Source organism: Anolis sagrei, chromosome 4 (assembly GCF_037176765.1).
Source record: "Anolis sagrei isolate rAnoSag1 chromosome 4, rAnoSag1.mat, whole genome shotgun sequence".
Classification (NCBI taxonomy): Eukaryota; Metazoa; Chordata; class Lepidosauria; order Squamata; family Dactyloidae; genus Anolis; species Anolis sagrei.
The window spans coordinates 183,524,049-183,538,144 of record NC_090024.1 but is presented as its reverse complement, the minus strand read 5'-3'; the positions used below and the strand labels follow the sequence as shown (position 1 = coordinate 183,538,144).

The 14,096-nt window shown below is 41.5% G+C and overlaps 1 protein-coding gene across 1 annotated transcript in view; it reads right to left on the bottom strand.

Annotated features, from left to right (window-relative positions):
* Positions 1-13,128, bottom strand: part of LOC132772675 (adhesion G protein-coupled receptor E3-like) — a 37,028-nt gene extending 23,900 nt beyond the window's left edge. Inside the window, exons 1-5 of the mRNA XM_067467946.1 lie at positions 12,976-13,128; positions 11,486-11,562; positions 4,382-4,468; positions 3,258-3,432; positions 573-692 (exon numbers count right to left, since the gene is read on the bottom strand). Coding sequence (XP_067324047.1) covers positions 573-692; positions 3,258-3,432; positions 4,382-4,468; positions 11,486-11,562; positions 12,976-13,126 — 610 coding nt within the window. The 5' untranslated portion in view covers positions 13,127-13,128. The remainder of the gene's footprint in view (positions 1-572; positions 693-3,257; positions 3,433-4,381; positions 4,469-11,485; positions 11,563-12,975) is intronic.
* Positions 13,129-14,096: the final 968 nt, after the last annotated feature.

Below are 14,096 nucleotides of genomic sequence, written 5' to 3'. Positions count from 1 at the left end.
GCACAGCTGTGAAAATGGTTTCCAACTGCATTATAGCGGTAGTGAAGATGTGCCAATAGCCGCTCTGCTGTCAGAAACTGCTTCAATTGGCACAAAAATAGTTGGGGAATTGCATTCAAAAATCAATTTCCTCAAGTGCATACAATCCTTGCAAAGCATCCGAATTGCTGGAACTTTTTCCCTCTCTACATGGCAGATAGGATGAATGAACCCATAAAATGTATATTTTTCATGGAAAAGGGAAATAATACAGAGCTGGAAAAGAATGGATTTCATGCACAGAAAAGTCTACTACAACTTGAATGCTCGCCATCTAAACTGGAAGAAGTGGCTAAAACAGACTGGACACTTTCCCTTCAAGACCCCAAAATACAATTGCATTGATTTCCTTTTTACACGATTTAGCTGTTTTTTTTGCCCAAAGATCTCAAGAAGAGCAAAATGGATTGTTTCACCAGTTTATCATTACTCAAATACGAATTTCCTCTACTACTCCACAAAACTGTGAACCCCAGGATTCCTTAAGATGAATCATGACATATATATAAGCTGAGCATTGTGTAATAGCATACCTTTGATGGAATTGTTGGTTACTGCTTTGGGATATATAGTCATTTGGTCCTCTTGGGCTTCTAAAATGACCGCTTTGTTTTCAGAAATTGATTCTTCATTTATAAGATTTGTTTGGATTACTAAAATGAGTGAAGGAGAAATGTAAATTCCTGCATGCATATGTATGGCATATTGCTCTATTATACAACATATAATATAATTCCTGTAGCAGATGACACAAATAATATGCAGTTTTAACTATTTTTATGATAAAGCAGGAAAGCAGAAAAGTCAGAAATAAAGTTTTATTTTTAAAAATCCATCTTTTTAACTTCTTTTTTATCTTTGCAATCATTCTGGTAGTATTATTTTTATTTAGCCTTTTTATATATTATTTTAATATCATTTCAAGTTTTTAATCTTTAATACAAAAAGTTAAAGGGGAAAAAGGCCCTACAAATTGGAACAGCTAGTTTGAGAATCTAACACCCCCAAATCAACAAAAATTACAACCTAGTTTTTCCCATGTTTTTTTGAATACTGGATTGAAATGAATTTATTTATTATATCAAGCCTTAATCCTCTGCCTTCTTACTTAGGTGGCAGGAGGTTAAAGATGATACATGCGGCTGCCACTTTTTCCACATTAGTAGTACACTCTCTCCCTCTTTTTGGTTATATCTCTGGTTCATAGTTACAATAACTATGGACCTCATCACATTGAGGTCACCAACCTAGACGATAGCAGGGGTATTTGCCATGGCTCATGGCGAATCCTGCATGGGGCATGGGAACCTGTTGCCTCCTGCCCTGAATTGCTCACATTGGTCCTATTTCATCTCATGAGAATAAGCGTCACTGCTTGGCTTTCCCTCTGTTCTCTATGCAACACAGGAAGCCTCCCATGTTGCCGATGCTGCCTCTTACAACAGTTCAACCTCACTTCAGGCATGGAGTCCTGCTGGAAGTAAATCGTAGTGTGATGGGGTCCACTGGGCTCCATGTCCGTCATAGGACGGGCAATTTTGCCTGTCTGATTGTTAGAGTTTTTATCAGTTCTTAAGTAACAAGTAATGCAAGGCTCAGGGCAACAAGAGCCAAACCACCTGGCTAGCATTGTGTAATTACAGACAGAGTGAAGTAACTGCTGGGGTAATAAAGGAGTTGGAAGGTTGGAGTTTGCTGGGGAATTGGAAAATTGGCATTCTGAGAGGCTTTTGTCTTGAGAAGACTGAAGGTTGGAGTATCATGAAGAATTAGATTACAAATCCAGCCTGCTGCAAGTAATAAGTCTCCAGTTATTTGGAAGTATCAGTAAAAGAAGGCTGGAGAAGTAATCCAGTCTTCAGCCACTGTAAATGGTCTCTCACTCTCTCACTCCCCCCCCCCTCTATATATATATTAGCTGTCCCCTGCCATGTGTTGCTGTGGCCCAGTCTGTGTATATGTGTTTTGTGTGTATGTATATGCGTATATGTATGTGTATATATGTATGTTTGTGTATGTATGTGGTTTTGTGCATGCGTTGTGATACATTTTTGGGGTTTTTTTTTTGGCTTTTTAAGTCTCATCTGCTGTGCTTTTCAGTGTTTTTGTGAGTGATAGTCACTTGTTGGCCTGAGAGGTGTCTTGTGTCCAAATTTGATGTCGATTCGTCCAGTGGTTTTTGAGTTATGTTAATCCCACAAACTAACATTACATTTTATTTATATAGATATATAAAGTCTACTGCAAAGACAAAGGTGTGAGTTTACTCCTTGATCGGAGGGGGAAATCTTCCATGGCTGTTTGTGACTACACATATTAATCTTCATTGCGACATTGATTATGGGCCCAGTTTTTGCCATGAAGACCAAGGACTCTAAAGCCCAGAACTCCTGAAGAGCTGCCAGGACTATAAGGTACAGAATCCTCAAAGGTGTTTGTTTGTTTGAGGAAAAGGCCTTTTTAAAAAGAAAAGAAAAGAAAGCCAAATGCTATTACAAAAAGGCTGGTAAGATAAAACTGCATCCAAGACACCTGTGAAGAATGATATGTGACCTGCTAATGTGGTCTTACACATCACAAAGGAATTCCATAGTGATAAATGTGAGAAAGGGAAGCAAACATAAGAGGTGTCACTAAACGGTTCCGGCCCAGCTTACCTGCCCGAACGCATCTCTCCGTATGTACCAGCTAGGCACCTAAGATCATCTCGGGAGGCCCTGCTCTCGATCCCACCTCCTTCACAGGTGCGATTGGTGGGAACGAGAAACAGGGCCTTCTCAGCGGTGGCCCCTTGGCTATGGAATGCCCTCCCTAGGGATATCACATCGGCCCCCTCCCTCCTAACATTTCGAAAGAGTTAAAACCTGGGTTTTTGAGCAGGCATTTGCAGATGCAGTGTAACAGACTAATTTAGATCCACGGAATGATTGGACGATGTGACGGAAAAATGATTTTAGTGATGAGACGCTGAGGACTTGTGTTTTAGGGTTTTTATTGTTCTACTGTTTTTATATGGTTTATATGTAATGTTTTATCTATATTTTATGTTGTTTGGAGGCATTGACTGCCAACTGTAAACTGCCTCGAGTCACCTTCGGGTTGAGAGAGATGGTATATAAGTATGGTAAATAAATAAATAAATAAATAAATAAATAAATAAACTTCCTTCCCTCTCTCCCTCCCCCTTATAAAATGAAAGCACTCTTTCTTTCCCTCACCTATTGAGCCATTACCAGCAGTTTGTACTCCTTCCCTTGGATTTTCAAGAGCTCTTTTTGCTGCATTTGAGCCTAGAAATTCCAGAGCAAAAGTTACAGCTGATACACGTTCCTCCTGTGCTTTGACACTGTGAAGGTAATTGTTGACACGATTTTCAAAGAACTGGACTTTGTTCTGCAGTATGAAAGATGGGAAACAGAACTTAGAACATTTCAATTTTTAATTTTATTTTTCACAAGCGTTAAATAAATAGAGGATTTTTCAGAATATATTCATCACTGAATTGCAGGGGCAAGGAAAAGCACAGACACCATGTAAACATCATCTCTAGGGCTATTCATGTGGGTACTATGGTTAATTCCCCGCCTCCATTGAGGACAATCTTTCTACATCCTCCCCAGCTACTTTTTTCCTGATCGAAAGTGACCTGGAACTTAACTTTTTGATCACATTCTGTTGCAAACCACCACCCAAGGGTACAGGGGAGTGTGTGTTATTTTTTGCAATGGGTGTGGCATAAATGCACCCCTCCATCATTTCTTTAAAGCTAATGTGATTCATTATCCCATGAGAGTTATCTATCTCTGTTTGTGCACATACTGATGACAATGAAATAAATATTCAGTCCAAGATATTTCTAGTTAAAACAATCAGATATACAACACTGTCTGATTGCAATGGTGAGCACATTTGACCTATCAACGTAGATAATAATACTGTATTAGAATTGGCAATTAACTTAAAATAATAATAATAATAATAATAATAATAAACAACTTTGGACCGCCCTCTCTCACCAAGGGGACTCAGGGCAGTTTACACAAAAAGGGTAAACATTCAATGCCCTAAATAGATACAAATATCTCAAAATAATACAAAATAATAACCATGAACTTCATTATTAATAAGATAGCTATTTCAGTAATTCAAAACTACACCAGAAACCTCATAAAAGAAAATTGCATCAAACCTGATACTTAAAATTTCTGCCCTTTATTTCATTTTCATCCTACTCCACTGTACTACACAAGGAGAAACACACAATGTTGAATCGAAAAAGCACAACGGATTCTCAAGAAGGAGAATTTGTGGTCAAATGTTTGACATTCTTAAGAAGTCTTACCTCTAAGGAACTGTTATTACCAAAGGGAAATTTCATGGTGCCATTTATAAATTCACAGTAGAAGTTTCTGGCATTATTTGCATTATCCTAAAAAAAAACAACAAAATTCTATGTTGTTGGCAAAGAGAAAAACAAACTATCCATAGAAGCCCAAGTGGGCACCGGAGAGGCTCTGCATAAGTCTCATAGGACACATTTACATGTGATCACCTCTCCTTCTTGCTGGTCATGTGGCTAGGAACAGTGGCTGGGGTGACACGGGTATGATCCATTCCCTTTTGCCATACTAATGGGTACAGGGAAAGGACATTACTTACTTACCCTCACAATTACAGTTAGTTGGAATTACATGTAAATATTAAGAAAACAAACATAAATATGACAACTAATTTACATAACTTTGAAATGGATGATGAAGACATTAAAATAGTTAAAGGTTGTATAAACATTGGCTTACTCATTAGTCAAAACTGAGGTGCAATTAATAGGGGTGTATGACTAAGCCAAAAACTGCCCCTTTTTGGTTCACCCGACATCCTGTTTACCAGGAAATTACTGAAATTGGGAAGGGGGTTCGGTTTTTGTGCCTGTAAGATTCAGTCCATTGGTGCCAATAAGGGAACTTTAGAGGCTTATTTTTCTGTTATTTTAGGTCTATCAACATGAAACTTGCCTCACTTGTAGGCCACATTAATGGCTGCAAGCATGCCAAGTTTCAGAATGTTTCACAAATCCACTGATTTTGGGAAATTTTTTAAAGTTTTTACCATAACTTTTAAAAATAAACCACAAGACTGGGTTCTGGGAATTGAAGTCCCAAGCACATGCCACAAAAGGGGAGGAGAATGGACACAGTAACCAGGCCTCTGATTGGCTAAGAAAGAAAGTGTGAAACACAGAAAGAGAAAAACCTCAACTCCCATCATGCCCCAGGAGGGAGTGCAGAGGCTCCTTCAATAATAATAATAATAATAATAATAATAATAATAATAATCTTTATTTATATCTGCCACCATCTCCCCGATGGGGACTCGGAGCGGCTTACATGAGGCAAACTGAAAAGGCAAACTGAAATGCGAACAATAACAACAACATCATAATTACATAGAACATGTGAATACATAACAATATAAAATTACAATAAGCACAAACACAATGACAATGGGTGGGCTACATGTAATGATTAAAATAAGAACTAATTAAAAACTAATTAAAACTCGGGCAAGATAAAAGAAAAGCAGGTTATTTGTGGAGGAGGGCTCTTTTAGCGGGGGTTGTGGAATCAGGCTTTCCCAAGAGTGGGGGGATGTGTACTCCAATGACAGAACATTGAGGCTGAGCAATAAAGTGAGATTGTATACCTACTCACCAAAGGCGCAGCGGAAGAGCCAGGTTTTAAGGTTCTTTTTAAAGGTTTCTAGGGTAGGGGCTTTCCTAATTTCTCCAGGCAATGAGTTCCAGAGTTGGGGAGCCACAGAGGAAAAAGCTCTCTCCTTTGCACTCACCAGGCGAGCTTGTGAAACTTGAAGGGGTGAGAGAAGGGCCTCCCCAGAAGATCAGAGGGCCTGAGATGGTACATGGAGGGAGATACGGTCGCGAAGGTATGCGGGTCCCAAACTGTTTAGGGCTTTATAGGTGTTAACCTGCACCTTGAATTAGGATCGGAAAATAAATGGCAGCCAGTGGAGTTCCTTAAACGGGGGTTTAACCACTCCCTGTAAGTTACCCCAGTTATTAATCTGGCTGCCGAACGTTGGACAAGTTGTAGTTTCCAGGCTGTCTTCAAGCGTAGCCCCACATAGAGTGAATTACAGTAGTCCAGTCTAGAGGTAACTAAGGCATGAACCACCATGGTCAAGTCAGACTTCCCAAAGTAAGGTCGCAGTTGGCGCACAAGTGTTAATTGCGTGAAGGCCCTCCTGGCCAAGGCCGACACCTGCGCATCAAGCGTCAGTGCTGAGTCCAGGAGGACCCCCAAACTACAGACCTGTGATTTCAGGGGGAGTGCAACCCCATCCAGCACAGGTTGCCACCCAATACCCCGGTCAGCCGAGTGACTGACCTGGAGGACCTCTGTCCTGTCAGGATTGTTCCTCAGCTTGTTCTTCCTCATCCAGGTCGTCACAGCAGCCAGGCACTGGTCCAGTATCCTCGGGGCTTCCTTGGAATCTGGTGGAAATGAGTAGTGGAGTTGTGTGTCATCTGCGTAGAGATGGCACCGTACTCCAAAACTCCGGATGACCTCTCCCAGAGGTTTCATGTAGACGTTAAATAGCATGCGGGGCAGAATAGAACCCTGTGGGACCCCACAGGTCAATGGCCAGGGGTTCGAGCAGGAGTCCCCCAGCTTCACCAACTGGGAACGACCCTCCAGGAAGGACCGGAGCCACAGGAAAACCATGCCCCCAAGTCCCATCCCAGCGAGTCTCCCCAGAAGGATACCATGGTCGATGGTATCGAAAGCCGCTGAGATATCCAAGAGAACCAGCAGGGTCACTCTCCCCCTGTCCAGTTCCCTGCGGAGATCATCCACCAAGGCGACGAAAGCCATCTCGGTACTGTGCCCAGGCCTAAAGCCAGACTGCGAGCAATCCAGAAAATCGGTGTCATTGAGGAATCCCTGAAGCTGCGAGGCAACCACCCGCTCCAGACCCTTGCCTAAAAAAAGGGAGGTTGGAAATTGGCCTGTAGTTATTATATACCGTTGGGTCAAGGGAGGTTTTCTTTAATAGAGGTTTTACCACCGCCTGCTTAAGGCAGGACGGGAATTTTCCCTGGCCCAATGAAGCATTTATTATTGCAACAAACCATTCCAACAACTCTTCTCTGGCTAGTTTAACAAGCCAGGATAGACAAGGATCCAGAGCTCAAGTGGTCGCTCTCACCATCCTGTACTGGGAAAGTGCTGCTGGGAAAACAAATTCCAATTTGCCTCAAGTGGGGTCTGGGGATTAGGGGGAATGGGGAAGAGTGCTGGGGAAGAAGAGGAGGAGCCACTGCTGCCAGGCGCCCACTCTTGCCTGATTTACGGGACCACCCACATGCTGTGGCTCCCACCTCAGGTAGAGTGCCACTAAGCCCCATTAGCCCCCATTAGCTGAATGATCCAGCTGTTGTGATCTGTATCAGTTAAGGCTTCAGCTGTTCCCCACCATATCCATTTTGGGGATCTGGCAGCCAAATTCCTGAATTTTCCCAAACCCAGTATCGTAAAACAGAATCGTGCACACCCCTAATAATTAAGAAATCAGAAGAATGCTAAAACTTGCAAAGTCTGCTATGAAAAAACTAGATAAAATCCTAATAATAATAATAATAATAATAATAATAATAATAATATACTTTATTTATACCCTGTCACCATTTCCCCAAGGGGATGGAGCTGCTGACATGAGGCCAAGCCCAATAATTACAATAAAGCAAAGTAAAATACAAACAAGCAAATAATAACATCAAAGTAAAATGCAAACAATAACAAAATATATAATAAAACAAATGCAAAATAAGATGGTAGAGAAATTAAAACAAAGTGGACGGGGCAAATGCAAAGCATAAAATTTATAAAACCCTGGGTGAGATGAATAAATGGAGTAATGTGTCTGAGGGGAAACTCAGAAGGGGCGAACAATGGGGTTAACCTTCACTAAGGGACGAGAGAAAGTGCATCAAGAGGACAGATCTATACTGGGATGGACATGGTATGGAGATTTGTGTTCATTCGTCAAAGGCACACCTAAAGACCTAGGTTTTAGGCCTTTCTTAAAGACTGCCAAGGTAGGAGGTTGCCTAATCTCATTGGGCAGCAAGTTCCAAAACCAAGGGGTCACCATGGAGAAGGCTCTCTCCCTCATCCCTACAAGCCGTGCTGGTGATTAGGCTGATTCATTATTAATATATAATTAAATAATGTGACTCACTGAAAAAGGTGATAAAGTAAGGCAGGAGAAAGTGGTTTGGTCCAGTCAAGGAAGCTACAGTTGTAGGTTTGTAAGATGGTTAGTAACAGGAGTATTTGCCCATCTCTTATTTATAGGGCAACCACAAATTGAAGCCAATGTGATGTCAAATAACAATAAAAACAATAAAGCAAGGTAAAGTGAGAGGGGCATAAATGCCATGTGTGGAAATCATGGCCCTTATGAGCAAATTAAGAAAATTGGAGAATAAAAAAGGGATAAGTATGTCTCATTACATTGCTACTACACTCAGTAATTATATGAGGCCATAAATAGCAACTGGAGTAGTATAATCATACCTTTGGCTGAGATTTATTGCACGATGCCATCACTGTCCTGTTTCTGTCCTGGAGACAGTTTGAAAAGTGTTTCTTTTCATTAATGCAAAACCTCTGTGAGTAACTTCTTTTCTCAGTTCTGTCATGCTATCGGCTGCATCATGAAAATTTTGTTTTGCTGTAATGCCAATTTCAGGTGGTCAGAGGATAGGCTTTAGGTGACCTTTGCTCAGAGGCAGCCCTAGGTAATTTTCAATGGTAAGCAAACAGTATTTTGGCACCCCTATATATATATATATATATATATATATATATATATATGAGAGAGGGGGGGGGGCATGGACAAATTTTGGCCCTCCAGGTAATTTGGGACTTCCTACTGGCTTTTTGGAATTGTAGGAGTTGAAGTCCAAAACACATGGAGGGCCGAAGTTGTCCCATGCCATCCATACACTAGCTGTCCCCTGACATGCGTTGCTGTGATCCAGTCTGGTGATCTTGAGAAGAAAGTAATGAGAAAGTTGGTTTCTAATATATGTAATTTCTTGATGCTTGTAGGTTAACAGTACATGGTAGTTATTCCACAGATATATAAACCTCACTTGCCTAGTTTCCAACAGAACTCACAACCTATGTGGATGCCTGCCACAGATATGGGCGAAACCTCAGGAGATAATGCTTCTAGAACATGGCCAAACTCACAGCAACCCAATATTCCAATCCATTCAAAAACACTATGGTTTCAGATAGTGACTAGCCAATTGCAAAAGGGCCAACACTACCCAAATCCCTCTTATTTCACATCTCGAAGATCAAATCAACAACCCACCCATTAAAAAAGACTACAGGCAGTCCCAAACAGGGATGAGACAGCAGGAAGTGAGAGAAATTGACCACTCAGAAGGGAAATTCGGTCGTGAAAGAGTAGTAGTAGTAGTAGTAGTAGTAACAACAACAACAACAACAACAACAACTTTATACCCCGGACTCAGGGCGGCTAACATAGGGCCAAGCCCAAGCAATTACAATAAAGCAAAATAAAATACACACAAGACACACAACAACATCAAGTAAAAATGCTTATATTTATACCATAATGAGTCAATAAAATAATAACAATAACATAATGAAACAGAGTATAAAAACAATACAAGAATTAAACCAAGGCTTAATGGGCCAAGTGCAAGGAGTGAAAATTGTAAAACCTGTGAGTAAGGTGGTTAGATAAAGTGCCATTTTGCAGAATCTAATTATCACAAGGATTGAAAATGTGGGAAAACCTCCTGAACAGAGGCACTGACAGCAAAACAAACACCACAGGGGTGTTAACTCTTTCTTATGCTAACCACAGCAAAGATAGATATAGATAGTCTGGAGTTACTGCATTGACAGTCTCCCTCAATGCAAACAGGCCACAATCCACAGAGAGGCCTTGAAAGTGCAAGTCTTCAAAGGGTTAAATGGTTTTGTCTGTACAGTACGACCTATTTCTCTCAGACATGGCTGGCACATTCCCTGCTTTTCTGAGGTCTATCTTAAACAGCAAATTACCAATCGACAGAATGTTTGTCTTGTGAGAGAATACACCCTGATTATTCAGACCTGTTTATAAGCCAGAAGACAGCAATATCTTTCTCAACATGAGTTAAGAAAGCAGCAAGTAGCCAGTGGCGAGGCTACGAGGGTAGAACTCGATGCTGAAGTGAGCCAGGATGTCCGGTTATGTCTTTGCGCATGCGCAGAGCGAGAGCTGTGCAAAAGGCAAAGTCCCGCCGCGGCCGGCCATTTTGGGTTCGAGCGCGTTCTACTTACCTCTGGAGGCTCAGAGGGCGAAAGGGGGCGGGGCCAGCAGGGCTCGGCCCAATGAGAGGCATGCGCGGCAAGTCCCGCAGGCCAAAGGAGACAAAAACGCCAGCGTGCGTCCCTCTCCAGGTGTTAGGAAGTGCGCGGAGAAGGAGGGGCAATGCAGGGCGCGCACTTCCTAACGCCGGGAAAGAGACACGCAGCGGCGTTGCTGGGCATGCAGGAAAAGAGGCATCGTGCATGCCCCTTTTCCCACATGCCCGGCAACACTGCTGCATGTCCCTTTTCCGGCATTAGGAAGTGCGCGCCCTCCATCGCCCCTCCTTCTCTGTGCACTTCATAACACCTGGAGAGGGACGCACGCTGGTGTTTTTGTCTCCCTTGCCCTGTGAGGAGGAGGAGGAGAGGCCCAATGGGAACTTGTGAGGGAAGGAGGGAGGGAGAGCGAGCTGCCTCTTGGTGTTCTTCGGGGCAAGGGCACCTCAAGAGCTCCTCAAGAGCGCCCCCGCCCCCGAGAAGTGCGCTGTACGCAAAAGTGTAATTTGTGTACCGGGTTGAGTCACCTCTGCCTTTGTTTACCATTGACTGAGCAGAATAGATTAGTTGTTGGAAGATTAATCTCATTGATCTGGCAGTGATTAATTTAATTTATCATGAATTTCTTCCCTCTAGGGGAAAACACTATTTTTAATTAATATTCTGTTGTGGGAGGGGATATATGTCTATGTGTGCCAAACTAGGAAATGGGGTGGTACTGAGTTTACAGTGCCTAATACTACATGTTATAAGTATAGGATGAACAAAGACTCAATGTAAGATTTCAACAAGGAAGAGAGCAATCCTGATTGCACAGTGCTTGTGTAAAGAATGTGATTTTCCTGGGAGAGGAGCCTGGTGTGATAAAGTTCTCAGACAGTAACATTATTTCTAAATTACCCATTTTTAACATGTATAATATCAGCTATTTTCTATGCGTTACTCTGGGAACACTTTAATCTAAAATTCAACATGATGGTTCAATCGGTCCAAAATATATGCTCATTTCACACACAGAACAACGTACTTACTGCTTCTGTTGGATTTAAACACATTTTTTCATTGTAATTCTCCAAGTTTCTGTTTCTTGGTGGGGGATGGGAAATTCCTGTAAAGAAAGATATGCATAATGTACATGAAAATTGACATGTCAGCATGTGGGATTTCTGACTTTGCTGCATGGATGGATTATTCTCAATGGGTATGCTTGATTCAAAGTTAAAAGAAGTTTTAACTGGACTGAGGCCAGTGATGACATCTTGACCAGCCCAAGAAAAAACAAGATTGGACACAATAAATGGGATGTGATACTTTGTGATACAAATTCATTGATGTCAAACATAGCATCCTAGATAATAGAGGAAAGTGTGACCAGGAGCAAAAATTCTCGAAGCAAAATTTATTACTGAAACTCTTTTAGCATGGTTTTTTATGTGCTAAAAAATCAATGTGGTTGACACGTCAGCAACTTTCTGTGGAAGTTTCTGAGAATTGCTGTATAGTATCAATTTCTATGCCCCCCAAACAACAATTTATGAAAAGGGCCTTCAGTCTTCTAATGAGTCAACAGGACACCTATTTGGTCCACGAGAAGAGCAAATTATAGAAGGTGTGCACAGTGCCTAGACCCAAATTGCCCAATAAAAAGCAAATCATCCATATAATAACTATGGCTTTCAGTTATGAATTTGAGAACCCATTACAAAAAGGTGCTGAATTTCTCAAAAGCAGTGCATGAGACTGAACAGCCTATAGGTAAAGCCTTGTCCATACAGAATGCTCCCTCAAACTCAAAGCCCAATAGTTCAAAATGCAGGCTTAACATTGCATTTTGCAAGCTCTGCCTCAACATCATACTTCCTAAAAGGATATATAACACACAATGGATATACATCAAAGGATATATAATGCACCAAGCAGAGCTCAACAGAGATTGAGTCATTTGTAGATTCACCCTGAGGGATAAGGACCTCATCACACAAGGAATTTTTAGCATCCTAGGATGCTTCTGCTCCAGTTGAGGGATGGATGGGCACGCAACCCAACACATGAGGTTTCTGAACTTCTGGTAGAGGCTCTGCCCCCAACTGGCGTGGAAGCGTCTTAGGGTGCTTCATCATCAACATGTCTGCCCTGGTTGGGAAGGGCCTTTAAACTGCTCAGCCAGACAAGTTCTGAGCCTCACTGAACTACAAAACCCAGAATTCTGCAGGAGGCAGAAACCAGATTTAAAGTGGATTCAGCTCCAGTGTGATGAGGCTGCAAGGTCACATTCTGAGTGAAATTAAGTTTTCCTGTTGTTTAAAATGAGACTGTTTTTGAGAGACAGTTTTAGTCCTACATCTGACAAGGAAACCTGCACCTGCCACAGAGCAAACAAAATAAGTATTAGGTCCACAGCATATATATTGCTGCACAGTGCTATTTGCAGATGTCCCAGGTAAAACATTCCTTTATGGAATAAACCAGGCCAATGGCCATTGCATGCTACAAATATCAGATGAGTGTGGTTGCACCTGACCTGGTGGAGAAGGTGGAAAGCCAGATGCATATGAAGTGAATGTCTCCTCAGTCACATCAGAGGTTGAAGTGAATGTCTCCTCAGTCTCATCAGAGGTTGAAGTGAATGCCTCGTCAGTCACATCAGAGGTTGAAGTGACACCTGTCTCCATACTGGATTCTAACAAAGAAATACACACACACAAATCTTTAAACAACTATTTAACCACAGAGATATTAACACGTTGATAAACCTCCCTCTTTCAAGTGCTTGAAAGTGCTGCAGTGTGTCCACCTTGACTTCATCACAAGTTTCCTTGTCAGTAGGATTCAGGCAGAAGAGGGCACGTGGCCATGAACTTCCTAACCAGGCCTTTATACCCTTATTAGGACTCTTCCACACAGCCATAAAACCCAGAATATAACAACAACAACAACAACAACAACAACAGTTTATTTTTAACCCGCTCTCTCTCCCTGAAGGGACTCAGAGCAGCTTGCAAAGACAAAAAATAAAACTGGCAAACATTCAATGTCATCAACTCAACATTAAGACAATTATTCATATAAATTAAAACAAATTTAAAAACATTGGTTGGACATATAAATTAAACAGAATATCAAGGCAGGTATGAGTCCACACACTGCCGTATAACCCAGTTCTAAACAGATAATTTGAGATTTTATACAACTGTGTGGAAGGTGGAAGGGGCCTTAGAAGCCATAATAAAACAGCAATGAACAGCAATAAGAAGAACAAAGTTATGTATATCAACATGTATATATACTATATGCCACTGATTCTAAGGCAGGGGTCCTCAAACTAAGGCCTGGGGGCTGGATACGGCCCTACAAAGTCATTTACCCGGCCCTCGCTCAGGATCAACCTAAGTCTGACATGACTTGAAAGCACACAACAACAACAACAATCCTATCTCATTAGCCAAAAGCCGGCCCACACTTCCCACTGAAATACTAATAAGTTTATATTTGTTAAAATTGTTCTTTATTTTAATTATTGTATTGTTTTAAAGTGTTTTTTGCAATACAAATAAGATATGTACAGTGTGCATAGGAATTCATTCATGATTTTTTCAGATTATAATCCGGCCCTCCAACACTTTGAAGGACTGTGACGTGGCC